This window comes from Zootoca vivipara, chromosome 13, assembly GCF_965207765.1.
Source record: "Zootoca vivipara chromosome 13, rZooViv2.hap1.1, whole genome shotgun sequence".
Taxonomy (NCBI): domain Eukaryota; kingdom Metazoa; phylum Chordata; class Lepidosauria; order Squamata; family Lacertidae; genus Zootoca; species Zootoca vivipara.
In genome coordinates this window covers 40149282-40163513 of record NC_142596.1, presented here as the reverse complement: position 1 = coordinate 40163513, position 14232 = coordinate 40149282, and the positions used below count along the sequence as shown (strand labels likewise).

General features: G+C 43.4%; 1 protein-coding gene across 3 annotated transcripts in view; it reads right to left on the bottom strand.

Moving 5' to 3' along the window:
* VPS35L (VPS35 endosomal protein sorting factor like) overlaps positions 1-14232 on the bottom strand; it is an 83281-nt gene that overhangs the window by 30448 nt on the left and 38601 nt on the right. For all 3 annotated transcript variants that reach the window (XM_060282388.2, XM_088657078.1, XM_035131197.3), the window contains exons 17-22: positions 11080-11196; positions 10317-10370; positions 9063-9143; positions 7843-7905; positions 7153-7238; positions 87-167 (exon numbers count right to left, since the gene is read on the bottom strand). In XM_060282388.2, the coding sequence (XP_060138371.2) occupies positions 87-167; positions 7153-7238; positions 7843-7905; positions 9063-9143; positions 10317-10370; positions 11080-11196 (482 nt within the window). The remainder of the gene's footprint in view (positions 1-86; positions 168-7152; positions 7239-7842; positions 7906-9062; positions 9144-10316; positions 10371-11079; positions 11197-14232) is intronic.

The following is a 14232-nucleotide window of genomic DNA, read 5'->3' as shown; positions in this document are numbered from 1 at the left end:
CTTGGCCTCAGAACTGATCACAACAACAACAACCACCACCGTTTAAAATGCAATTCATTTTAAGGAGACAGTGAAAAAAAACTTACTTCACAGAATCGTGCATTGTCTTGCACACATGCAGAAGAGCGTTGAGGATGACAGGGTCTTTGGTTGGCTCCAGTTGGTGCCTAAACAACACGTTTGGAAAAACAAGAATGAAAAATATATTAGCAGTAAGGTTGAAGCTGTGATTGTTTAACATGGGTTACCCAAAATCAGATTTGGGGGGGGGAGGAAGCATATACACTTAAGCCCCATCTGCACTGTGCAATTAAAGCAGTATCGCACTGTACTTTAAACAGTCATGGCTCTCCCCCAAAGAACCCTGGGAACTGTAGTTTGTTAAGGGTACTAAGAGTTGTTAGAAGACCCCTATTCTATTCACAGAGCTAGAGTTCCCAAAGTGGTTTAACAATCAATCCTTCTTCCCAGGGAACTGTTAGCTCTGTGAGTGGAATAAGGCCTACTAACAACTCTTTGCACCCTTAGCAAACTACAGTTCCCAGAATTCTTTGGGGGGAAGCCACAACTGCTTTAAAATGCAGAGTGCAGACAGGGCCTTACTTCTGAGTTATGTGTGAACCAGTTCAGCATCTTGTGCTACTTACTGTTGTGGTGAAGTCATTGCAAAGTGATTCTAACACATACAGTACATTTTTATTTGGGGGGGGTATGGTGAATATTGCTCTTGAAAAAGGCATTTAACAACTCGGAACCAGTTCAGAACAGTGAGCCTCCTTCTCGGGATAAACTGCTAGACCACGCCACAAAAAAGAATGTAAGTGAAATGTTCCCCATGCAAAGCTGAAGTGACAAAAAGAATCATGTGGTCATGTCAATCATGTCTTGAAAACTCTCCAAAACTACTTTAAGGACAATGATGTGGGCAACATAACAACCCCCATCCTCTGGGACACAACGAAAGTGGTCCCCAGAGAAGCCTGCATAAAGGAGAGGGCATCCTTTGAAAAACACAACCACCTCAAAAATTGGTAAATTAGAACAAGACATTACGACCCTCTCATCACACTATAAACAAACAGGAGCCAAAAAAACCCTCCTTAAAACTCATAGAACAAAAAAGAAGGGAAACTGACTCTCTAAAAATCAATAAAACAATGATTAACATCCTATACTCTAAACAATGCTTTTACGAATATTGAGAGAAGAACTCCAGACTATTAGCTAACAGATGCAGTGTGTGGGGTCACTCAAAACGTGGACAGCCCTATCACCCCAGAGGAAATAGAGACAATACAGTGGAACCTCGGTTTATGCCTACCTCCATTTACAAACGCCTCCGTTTACGAATGCCGCGGACCCGGAAGTGTTTACATCCGGGTTCCGCGGTGTCGGATGCGCAGGCACGATCTGCGCAGCACACGCGTGCGCATAAGTGCTCTATCAGCGCTTCGCGCATGCGCAGAAGCGTGCCTTCGGCGAGCAAATGCCTCAGCAAGCGAACGCCTCCGCGGAACGGATTGCATTCGCAAACCGAGGTACTACTGTACTCAAAAACCTGAAACTACACAAAGCCCCAGGCCCAGATAGATATATGGCACTTTGACATTCAGCAACACACAGGAAGCTCTGCATTTGCATGAACACTTAGCATGGTAATTAGCGGTTCTTTCCATCTGTGCGGATTATGCTTTCCTGCTGTGTAAAAGTTCTTGTCATAGAAAATAAGCATTCACTTGAAGTGCTCTTTGATTATAGGGCATTAAAAGCTCTATACTCTATTTAGTGCACAACAAAGGTGTGACGAATGAACAAAAGAGCGCCAGAGCGCTGTAGCTTTCTTGCACAACTCCTGATCTGGGGGAACAAAAGTACAGTGGAGCCACTGCAAAACAAGAGTTTGCCTTAGGACTGGGGTCACCATGGAGCAGACTTACTGTCCAGATGCTTCTTCAACCCCCTGATCTTAAAATGGTGGACTGGGACTCACTATGGGATCACAATCTGGGTCTAATGTGGGTCACCACAGCAGAACAACCACCAAACAAATATACGGTTGTTGTTGTTTTAATGTATGCGGTAAAAATACATGTGTGGGCTAAAAGTGGGTGCAACTACTGTTTGGGACTGCAACTCAGGATCCAGGCCAGATAAAAGAAACTACTTCTTCACACTATAGTAGCCTTCCTCAACCTCGTGCTCTCCAGATGGATAGCTCTGTTGGTTAGAGCATGCTGCTGATAATGCCAAGATTGCAGGTTTGATCCCCGTAAGGGACAACTGCATAGTCCTGCATTTCAGGGGGTTGGACTAATATCAGGCATCCCCAAACTTCGGCCTTCCAGATGTTTTGGACTACAATTCCCATCTTCCCCGACCACTGGTCCTGTTAGCTAGGGATCATGGGAGTTGTAGGCCAAAACATCTGGAGGGCCGCAGTTTGGGGATGCCTGTACTAAGATGACCCACAGGATTCCTTCCAACTCTATGAAGATGCTGTTTGCATCTTCCATGAGTAAAAGGGGAAAGTACTGTTATAAGAATTATAAGGTCTTAGATATATAATAAACGTTCATAAATGTACCAAGCAAACACGTACATAAATATATAAACCACATGTCTGAAGCAGCACAGGAAGACAGTCCTGGAACCATTTTGACTCCTAAGCTGACCAAGTGTTTCTCTGCAAGGAGGGAGGAGGTAAAAAAAACCTTCCCATTGTCTCAGGAATTGAGTAATTACCATCTCAAAGTAATGGCCAGACTACCATGAAAGGCAATTAGATAAGGCATTATCAGGTAACCTGGCAGACAGGAAAAACAACAACATTCAAATTTCTGTTGTAGACCGCCTTTTCTGTGATGTAGGTAGGATGTATCTGGGGGGTGGTCTTGGGCTACACCCCTTCTGTGATGTATATGGAGGGGTAGTCTTGAGCTCCAGGGCAGGCAATTTAAAATGTATATATAAGGGCAGGCACACCTTTGTTCTAGGTCCTCCTCCTCTCTCCTGTGTGTGGCGGAGCACCCTGTTGCAACAGTTTAATAAAGATCAGGCTTACTAGCTGCTTTGCTTCTCAATATTCTCTGGTTGGCCTCTGTTATTTTCTCCTACCGATGGAGAACCTACAAAGGACTCTATAAGGCATGGGTGTCAAACACAAGGCCCGGGGGCCTAATCCGGCCCGCCAGGCCTCGTCATGTGGCCCACGTAGCCGCCGCCGACAGTATCAGCTCACAGTAGTTCTGGAGCCTGCGATTGGCCGAGGGTCAAAACCGGGGGCGGGGCTGCAGGCGGAGGCCGGGGCGCTGGAGCCGCGCTGACGGCCTTGGCCAGGGAATTTCAATTTCGAATGAGGCTGAGGGAGGCGGTGGCACAGCGGCCAGACGGGGAAGTGAGATGCAGGAGGAGGAGGAGGAAGCCCGCCGAGGAGGTAGGAAAGCCCTACAGGTGCCGCCAGCAAAGTTGGTGCCGGGACGGAGCAGCGCTGGATATTTTTTTGGCTATTTTTGGCTACTTTTTTTTTTTTGATATTTTTTCCAGACATGCGCAGACAGCCGGGAGCCAGGACACAGCCGCCGGCAGGAGCTTTATGGGATATTTACGGGATATAATCAATTCGGGATAACATCGGGAAATGGTAACAAAATACGGGGGTTTCCCGCGAAAAACGGGAGACTTGGCAGCTATAACACAGACAGCCGACACACGGTCCACACACACACACAAAAAAAAAACCCACACAAGAGGCCTGAGAGAGTAGAATCAGACAGAATATAAGCACAGCTCAAGGAGATGCCTTTTAAGCAAAGGCAGGAAATGAGATGGCATTTCAAGGGGCGGGTTTCATAGTAGCTACCTTGGAATGCTATCATTTCCTGCTGCCGAGTACTAGGATGAAGACAACCTGCTTGGAGGTTTCCTAGTACCCCTCGATAACTTTGTTTTACTTAAATTCATTCTTTTTTTAAAAAAGACAATTTATTAAATTTTTCCAATTAAACAAAAACAAAACATTCAACCACAAACACAACAACACATAATAAACACAAAATTTCCTCTTCTTAACATCTAATCAACTATTACAATTTACTTTGCTCTGCCGAGCTTTGACTTCCCTCCTTCCCCCCATTCGGTTGTCTTGTCAATTCCTTTCTCACAGTTCCTTTATTCCTTCTACTTAAAGTCAGTTCGTAGGATTTATTTCAATCCTGCAAGTGTCTTTAAACTTCTACGGTTCTTCTCCATATAGTGTTTTACTTAAATTCATTTAAGATACTGAATGCCATAACAAAACTGTCCATTCACTGAGTTACAGAAGAAGAAAGAGGCAGCAAGGATGACAACGGCCAGATTCAGAGTGACCTTTTTATGCAGGGGAGGCTGCAGAAGAATGAAATGCCCTTGGATAGGTTAATAGCCTTGGCTCTCCTACTCTAGGCTGTCCAGCCCTAGCTGAAAGGAGGGAGGAAATTGGGGTGGTTTTTTTTTTCCAAAGACATCCAGTTTCTAAGAAAAAGGGAAGCTGGATGAGGTCAACAGGCCCTGTATTGCATAAAAAGCCAGGTCTCAGTGGGAGATCAGAAGAAGAGAGAATTCAGCCTGCCTTACATGACAGGCACCTCCTAGGAAGAAACACAGACTGCTCTATGAAATCCAGAGTTTAACCAATAGCTTATAAACAACCATGCAAAAACCTAAGAGACTGATCCTGAGACCCAGTTTTGTTGCTCTTTTGGTTGAGATGGCCAAAATGAACCAACAATATAGCTCTAAAGACAAAGATGGCGGAACTGCAAGCTGACGTTAAGATTAGGGGGGAAAAGTGTTGCAAAGAATAAACTGTCACAACGGGGACAAGGAAGAGAAAATAGAACACAGAGCCTTGAAGCTTTCTCTTGGTTTCCAGACTAGAAACCAAGGAAGTCTGCTAGATCAGTTGTTCTTGCTAAAATGTGCTTCTCGCACGGGTGGGGAGGGCACTTCCTGCCAGCACAGGCTAGTACTTTTATTTACAATAATTTATAATGCCAAGCCAATCAAAAGTGCATGTGAGAGTTTTATCATCCATCACTCCTGAACTGACACACTACTGCACGAATCAATGGGATACAACACTGCGTTCTTTATAATGGATTGAGGAAATTAAAACAAAAGCCTCCAGTTAACATTTCTGCAAAGTGTTTTCTCAAGACTCAGTTGTCACCACTTAACAACGGGAACCTGCAGTCTAAATATCACAAGGCGATAAAAAGGAAATCAAAGCCGCTTGAGAAAGAAGGCATTCAGCACTGAAAAAGGAACTATTTTGATTTTGTTTCAATTTAAAGAAGTGCTGACTTTTCTGCAGTGGAGCCTGTAAGGCCCAGATGCTCATGTGTTTGCATCCTGCTATCACAGCGGCTGTCAGTGCAGCAGAGAAGCATATGGCAAAGTATCACCTTCAACCTATTCAAGCTGCTGCACAATGAGCAACAAATCTAGCAGCAGAAAAGGTCTCATCCTTTCAAAATGAATTAATAGATTAATATCCTTTTAAGAAACAAGCTTGAAGAGGCATCACCAATTAACCAGGAAACAGGTTTTATAAGAATATAAACAAGCAGAATCCACACAAAAATACTGCAATGCACTCTCACTTCCTAAAAGGAAAGTGCTTGTTCAGAGTTCCATCCATCCATCCCTCTTCCTCCCCACTGACTTGCATTTCCCTTTTCTTTTCCAAATGACAAGTCAACATTCCATGGCAAATGCACATGCTCATTCATAATTGGGCAGGGAGTAGGGTCTCCCTTGGGTTTTTTGGTTGGTTTCTATTTTCATACTTCCGAAAACCCTGGGATTCTCCCAAGCACGTTGGATACCTCTCCTGCTTGTTTCTAGGTGGCCCTGTTTTGGCTCCATTTCTGTTGGCACTCACTGCCCGAGTTTGCTATTGTAAGGTGTGATAAAGCCTCCAAGATGGCAGGCAGCCTTTAAAAAGAATCGTTTCCCTCTTCACTTTCACAGATAGAGGAATGTCTCTTCTAAGATGGTTTTCAGCTGCAATATATACCCGTACCATCTGAAAACTAGCAATATGGGTTTTCTTCTATTATTTAATCTGTGACACGAATAAGCAGAAAATGCATTTATTTTAGGAGCACTGGGGTCACACCCACACCATACATTTAAATCACATGAAACACACATGGCCTCCCCCAAAGAATCCTGGGAATTGCTAAGGGTGCTGGGAATTGTAGTTCTGTGAGGAGTAGGCCACAGATCCCAAGAATCTCTGGAGGAAGCCATGTGCCTAAAATATGTGTTAAATGTGCTTTAAAGGTAAAGGGACCCCTGACCATTAGGTCCAGTCGTGACCGACTCTGGGGTTGCGTTATTGGCCGACTCTGGGTCTCGCGTTATTGGCCGAGGGAGCCGGCGTACAGCTTCCAGGTCATGTGGCCAGCATGACAAAGCCGCTTCTGGTAAACCAGAGCAGCACACGGAAACGCTGTTTACCTTCCCGCTGTAGTAGTACCTATTTATCTACTTGCACTTTGACATGCTTTCGAACTGCAAGGTTGGCAGGAGCTGGGACCGAGCAACGGGAGCTCACCCCGTCGTGGGGATTCGAACTGCCGACCTTCTGATCGGCCAGCCCTAGGCTCTGTGGTTTAACTCACAGCACCACCCACGTCCTAAATGTGCTTTAGGTATGGCCTAACTCCGAAGTGTCTGTACACACAAGTACATAAAGCTTGGCACATATGCCTATTCAAGACATAGGAAAACTGAAACCACTCTCCATAACTGCCTGAATATCAGCCTTGCAGCAAATGTGCATTCAGACAATATGGCCTTGCATTTCTGCCTGCCCTTCCAGATCTGTTTGCTCACATTCAAATACACTGCTGCCTTGAATCCAGCATACTTTAAAACATAGCAAGACTGCCCTGATGCAGTTCATTTCATAATAAGCTATTTATATAAACATCAATAGGAATTATAATGTATTTAAATGCTCTTTTTAGACTAATCTTTAGTGTCAGCAGAAATGTATTTCCAATGCCAAATGGACTGCAGACCAATTCACTCTGTCGCCCTTAACAACCCTTCAATAGATGGTCTGGAGTCTCTAGAGTGCACTTAATCAGAATACTTTATACTTACTTAATAAAAGCTTCCATGATGCACTTACAAACCTCCACTCTCACACTCTCTTTCTGGAACATATCCAAGAATGGTAAGAATTTCTCCTAAAAAGTCAACGGAAATACCACCGAGTTTAGGTACTCATGGCTTGAGCTAGCCTGTATTTGCAGAATACCTTGCTTCATCTTGGGGGGCATGCAACTATGGCTGGGAATAAGCGCCCTGGGAGTCAAGGTATGCATGCTTACACTAAGCTACGGCCTCTGCCAGTTACAAAATGGCAGGGGAGCCATAAGACATTGGGGACAAACAGGCTACAGCAAGGGACGAGGTGTTGGACAGAAGGAGTCAGAACTGTTGTTTAAGGAAGTCATAAACTATTTGGAGAAGCCTTTGTGGCTGTGGAGCAAGAAAAGCAAAACAAAGCCAATCTTGGTTTGGGTCTGGCTTTTGCCAATACGCCAGGTTCGTTGGGCTTTCCCAATGACTGCATGGTGAGAATGGGGTGAGCAGATGAGAAGAGTAATTTCTAGCTAAGGGTGGGGAGGACAGGAAGACCCAGATCAGCCAAATTCCCATTATTCCAGTTCTGGCACAGCTTTTGCTCCTCTGCCTTTTAACTCCCCTCAAATTCTTCTGGAATGACTGACAAGAGAAGATGGGAGGTTTGTATGGATTTGTGATCCTAGTAGCTGTGTGGAAACTTACCAATGAAAAGAGAACGGCGAAGTCATGGAAATAGGTAATAACCTTCTGAATGATTGACTGGAGCTAAAGAGCAAGAAACAGGAGAAAAAAGACACACCCAGTAAAGAAAGTTCCTGTTTTGTCAAGTGTGGGGAACCTTTGACTATCCAGATGTTAAATTACAACTCCCATCAACCCCAGTATGGCCAATGGCCAGGGGAGATGGGAATTGTAGGATAGATGGATAGATGGATAGATGGATAGATGGATAGATAGATAGATAGATAGATAGATAGATAGATAGATAGATGATAGATAGATAGATGATAGATAGAGATCAGGCAAGGCCAAATTTGGCCCTCCAGCTGTTTTGAGACTACAACTCCCATCATCCCTAGCTAACAGGACCAGTGGTCAGGGATGATAGGAATTGTAGTCCCAAAATATCTGGCAGGACAAGTTTGGCCATGCCTGATTGGATAGATAGATAGATAGATAGATAGATAGATAGATAGATAGATAGATAGATAGATATAGATATCTGGAGAGCCAAAGGTTTCCCACAACAGCCTCATGCCAACTTTTACCCTTTCATTTAAACCCATTGGACTGTATCCAATGCTACTCAAAGACTCATTGAAATTAATGGATATGACGAACACAGGTTCATAAGATTTCAGTGGGTTTACTCTGAGTATAACTTAATTGGATACACCCACTGCTTCTTATTCAGTCTTTTATCAATCATGAACAAGCTTTCCTCTTCTTGCTGACATCATTTAAAACAATTGAAGACTATCAACAGGTCTGGGCTCAATGTAGCCTATTGGCCTTACATGGTTTACAGTTACCTATTAAATTAGATACAGTACACACCTTTCATTTACTTGCATCAAACCAGGCATCCCCAAACTGCAGCCCTCCAGATGTTTTGGCCTACAACTCCCATGATCCCTAGCTAAGAGGACCAGTGGTCAGGGATGATGGGAATTGTAGTCCAAAACATCTGGAGGGCCGAAGTCTGGGGATGCCTGCATCAAACACTAGCCAGAATTCTCAAATAACAGTCCTACTCAAAGTTGAGCCACTGAAATTAATGAATCTAAGTCAGACATTTCAAGTAACGCCAATGGCTCTCGTCTGAGCAGAACTAGCACTGGATACAACTCCCATTGTACATTTTAGTCTGAACAAAATCTTTTCTTTTCTTTTCTTTTCTTATGGCTGCACTCTTCATTTACCTGGGGGTAGGCCTCTTCAAACGCCCGATCTGGAGTCATGTGTTTGATGACATCCGCCAAAACTGTATTGACCTCACGCTTCTGAAAAGGGCAAGATAAATGCCATAAGGGAACAGTAGTGACATAGTCGTGAATTCGACTAATCAAAACCATACAAAACAAAGACAATTACATTACCAAGCTAAGCAGCTAGAAGTGTTATTCCTACACTGCTTTTGGAATCCAGAGAAATTATTGTTATTTAAGGTCAATGAGCTAGAATTAATTTGAGCTTTAATCATAATCCATAACACCAACAAAACGCAGGTACACAGAGATAAGAGTTTGTTTGAGGGGACTCTGTGTGCTGCTGCAATGGTCTGCTAAAACCCTGCAGTCTATGTCTCCTGTTACTCAGGTATAAAAAGGGAAGGGCTCGTAAGGTAGCACTACAGCATCATATAAAGTGAGACACTAAGTGAGCACTTAGCATCACACTTAAGAATTATCTTGGTGTCCAACAGCATGTTGTCGTCATCACAAAGAGCAACTGGGCTGCAGCCAAATGGCTAGATCATAAAGATCTAGAGAGAGTGCACATGAATCTCTGCCTCCAACACAAACAAGGGCTCCACTGTGCGGCAATAAGTAAGAAAAAGATCCCTTCATCATAGAATCATAGAATTGTAGAGTTGGAAGGGACCCTGTAGATTATCTAGTCCATTGTTTCCCAACCTTGTGCCTCCAGATGTTTTTGGACTACAACTCCCATCATCCCTAGCTAGCAAGACCAGTGGTCAGGAATGATGGGAATTGTAGCCCGAAAACATCTGGAGGCACAAGGTTGGGAAACACTGACTAGTCCAACCTTTAATAAAATAAACTTCAACATTTTTTCAATGCCAGAAGTTTTATAACACTTTCTTGTTAAATCACAGGAGTCTTAAGGAAGTTAAAGTTAAAATTACAGTCATACCTCGGAAGTCAAATGCCTTGCGAGCTGAACGTTTTGGCTCCCAAATGCCGCAAACTGGTTTGTGAACGTTCTTTGGAACCCAAACATCTGACAATGGTTCCACAGCTTCCATTTGGCTGCAGGAGCTTCCTGCAACCAACTGGAAGCCACGCCTTGCTTTCCAAATGTTTTGGAAGTCGAACGGACTTCCAGAACAGATTCCGTTTGACTTCTGAGGTACGACTGTACTCTCCTTATACAAGAAAGATATACAAATATTGTAAAACCAAAAATATATACATTCTTAAATCTATACATACCGTGAAGTGTCTACAGGTATATTCCACCCAGATTTCTGCACAGCTGATATAATCCTAAAAATCAATGAACGGACGTTATGGTTTCAAAGCAGCATATCTTTTTGTACTTAGAGAGCTTTTAAAACAAGGTCCACACCCCATCCTAAACACACTACTACAATCAGTCCCCAATGATACAATAATCAGCTTGCTGAATTATTTTTTAATAAAAAACTTTACTGTATCTGAAATGTAGTTCTTATACTGCTCTGTTCTTGAAACAAATTATTGAAATACTGGAAGGAGAATCTGGCTAGTTCAGTGGTCCCCAAACCATTTTCCTCAGGGACTGCTTGAAAATTGGGATGTCCACTTTGCAATTTTCCTGCCTGTTGTAACAATTGTAATGGACTGTGCTTGTTGCTGTACAATTTGTAATTGCATTTTTATTCCTTCTCTTATTTCTCACATTGTATTACAATCTGAATTCCACAGAGTGCAATATAATCTAGGATAAGTAACAAAATACAGCAAAGCAACAATAGCCACAGTCAATACTTATATTTCATATGCTGCTCCCACCATTCATAGTTCCTCCTCCCGCTATTCTTCAGACACACCACGGACGACCTGAATCAAGCTCATAGACTACTGGTGGTCCATAGTTTGGGAGCTCCTGGGCCAGGTAATACTCCCACGATGGAACGTGCAGAACTTGCAAAATATTGATTTCAACAGTACATGGCTACAGCTGTGCCCGACTCATATCCTACCAACAACCCACCTGTGGGCTCTTTAACTTTGTGATAACCTTCCAGGCTTCATTTAGGATCTGAAGTCGATCTCCTTCTGGAGGGTCAGCTAAGGCCAAGTTTCTCCCCAAAGAACGAAAGAGAAGATGCTGTGAAAATATGAGAGTGTTCATTCAACCAGATCTGTTAGTTCAGGGATGATGAACCCAATGAGATCCTAGTAAAATAAAAAAATTCCTTCAGTAGCACCTTAAAGACCAACTAAGTTTTTATTTTGGTATGAGCTTTCGTGTGCATGCACACTTCTTCAGATACAGTGAAATGGAAGTTTCCAGGCACTTATGTAGAGAAGGGGTGGGGAGGGGTGGGGATGGGGAGGGGGGATCACTCAGAAGGGTGGTGGAAATGGGTGATTGACTGACTGATAGCTGTTGATGACCGCAAACGACTGCAAATGGTTTTGCATGAAAAAGCAAGGGTTGAGATGGCTGAAGATCGCTTATCATGTATAATGAGATAAGAATCCGATATCTCTGTTCAAACCAGGTCCCTCCATGGTTTTGAGCTTGGTGATAAGTTGCAATTCAGCAACTTCTCTTTCCAGTCTATTTCTGAAATTCTTTTGTAGTAAGACAGCTACTTTGAGATCTTGTATAGAATGTCCTGGGAGATTGAAGTGTTCTCCTACTGGTTTTTCTGTCTTCTGGTTCCTGATGTCAGATTTATGTCCATTTATCCTTTGGCGTAGGGTTTGGCCTGTTTGTCCAATATAGAGAGCTGAAGGGCACTGTTGGCATTTGATGGCATACACAATGTTAGAGGATGAGCAATTAAATAGTCCTGAGATGGTATGTTGGATGTTGTTGGGGCCAGTAATGGTGTTGTCTGGGTGTATGTGGCAGCAAAGTTGGCATCTGGGTTTATTGCAGGCTCTGGTACCAGTGTCCATGTTAAGTCTGGTGGTTGTATTATTGTGGGTGAGGAGTTGTTTAAGATTGGGTGGCTGTCTGTAGGCAATGAAAGGTCTTCCTCCCAGAGCTTGAGAAAGGGAGCTGTCATTGTCCAGGAGAGGCTGTAGATCTCTGATGATGCGTTGTACTGTTTTAACTTGGGAGCTGTATGTGATGACTAGTGGTGTTCTGTTATTTTCTTTTTTGGGTCTGTCTTGCAGCAGGTTCTCTCTAGGTATCTGTCTGGCTCTGTTGATCTGTTGTTTAACTTCATCAGGTGGATATTTTAGTTCTAAAAAGGTTTGCTGTAGATCTCTTAGGTGAGATTCTCTGTCTGTAGAGTTGGAACAGATGCGGTTGTAACGTAAGGCCTGGCTGTATACGATGGATTGTTTGGTATGTTTGGGATGGTAGCTAGAAGCATGTAGATATGTTTGTCGGTCAGTTGGTTTTCTGTATAAGGTGGTGTCTATATGTCCATCCTGTATTTTTATAGTAGTGTCCAAAAAATGTATTTCTTGCATAGATTGGTTCATTGTTAGGTTGATGGTGGGGTGAAAGTCATTGAATGTCTGGTGGAAGGTTTCCAGGGTCTGTTGTCCATGTGTCCAGATAATAAAAATATCGTCAATGTATCGCAGGTACAGGAGAGGTTTGAGTGGGTAGGAGTTAAGGAAACGTTGTTCTAAATCTGCCATGAAGATGTTGGCATACTGTGGGGCCATGCGGGTGCCCATGGCTGTGCCGCTGATCTGGAGGAACAGGTCATCACCAAATTTGAAGTGGTTGTGGGTAAGGACAAAGTGGCAGAGTTTGGTAGCAAAGTCCGCTGTGGTTTTATCTGAAATGGTGTTCCTTATGGCTTGTAAACCATCATTGTGTGGGATGTTGGTATATAGAGATTCCACATCCATAGTGGCTAGTATAGTATTGTTAGGAAGATTGTTCAAATATTGTATTTTCCTCAGAAAATCTGTGGTGTCACGTACGTAGCTGGGAGCACTGATAGCATATGGTTTCAGAACAGAGTCCATATAGCCGGAAACACCCACTGTAATGGTGCCAATACCTGAGATGATGGGGCGTCCTGGGTTTCCTGGTTTGTGTATTTTGGGTAGAAGATAGAAAGTTCCTGGCCGAGGTTCCGCTGGTGTGTTTGTGAGGATCTGTTCTTGGATGTGTAGGGGTAGCTCCTTAATAATCTTGTTCAGTTCTTTTTTGTATGCTTGTGTGGGGTCTGAGTCCAATTTCATGTAAAAGGCAGTATTGGAAAGTTGTCTGTGGGCCTCCTGGATGTAATCAGTTTTGTTCATGATGACGACAGCTCCACCCTTGTCTGCCTCTTTAATTATAATGTCTGGGTTGTTCCTGAGATTTTCTATGGCTCTCCTTTCAGCATGGTTTAGATTTTGTAGTAAGCGATGGTGTTTTCTGGTCACATCCGTTTGGATTCTGTGGCGGAAGCATTCGATGTACAGATCTAGTGTGGTATTGCGTCCATCAGGAGGGGTCCATGTGGAGTCCCTTTTTGTGTAACTTCTTTTCGGTGGTAGTTGGTGGTCAATGTTCTGTTCATTGATGCGTTTGGAGGGTGATGGTTGTTCCCCAGTAAGTTGATAGGTGTTGTGTTGTGGGGATGTAGTTTGTTCTACTTTGTCTTGTTCTTGTGTGTGATGAAAATACTCCTTCAGGCGTAAACGGCGGAAAAATGCTTCCTGGTCCCCGCAGAACTGAATCATGTGTTGGGATTTGGCAGGGCAGAATGATAGTCCCCGTGAAAGGACGGATCCTTGCAGACTTGGGATGATGGGAGCTGGAATTTAACAACATCTGGAGGACCACAGGTGCCACCCACATCCACGCATTAGGGATTTCCATTCAATTTAACCGTAGCACAGCTTGCTATGAAATGATTTTGGGGTGGGGAAGAGAAAGACGTAGGGGAAACAGAGACCATCCCCTGTGTCTTAACTGCAATGGTCCTTTAGTAGGAGAACACAAGCATGGAGATACAACTAAACAACAGTCAGGTGAGGTTACAGGAATCTAAAACTGAAATCCTACGGTTGGATCCAGCCACTTAGTTGAACTTAGTCACGGCTGTTGCACTGAAATAAATGGGACAAAACTTAGCCTATGAGATTTTTTAAAAAATTAATTCTTCATCAAAGGCAATTCTTCTGCATCAAAGGCAAAAAGGCCCCCCTTCTTTTTTTAGATGAAGCATTGTTTTAG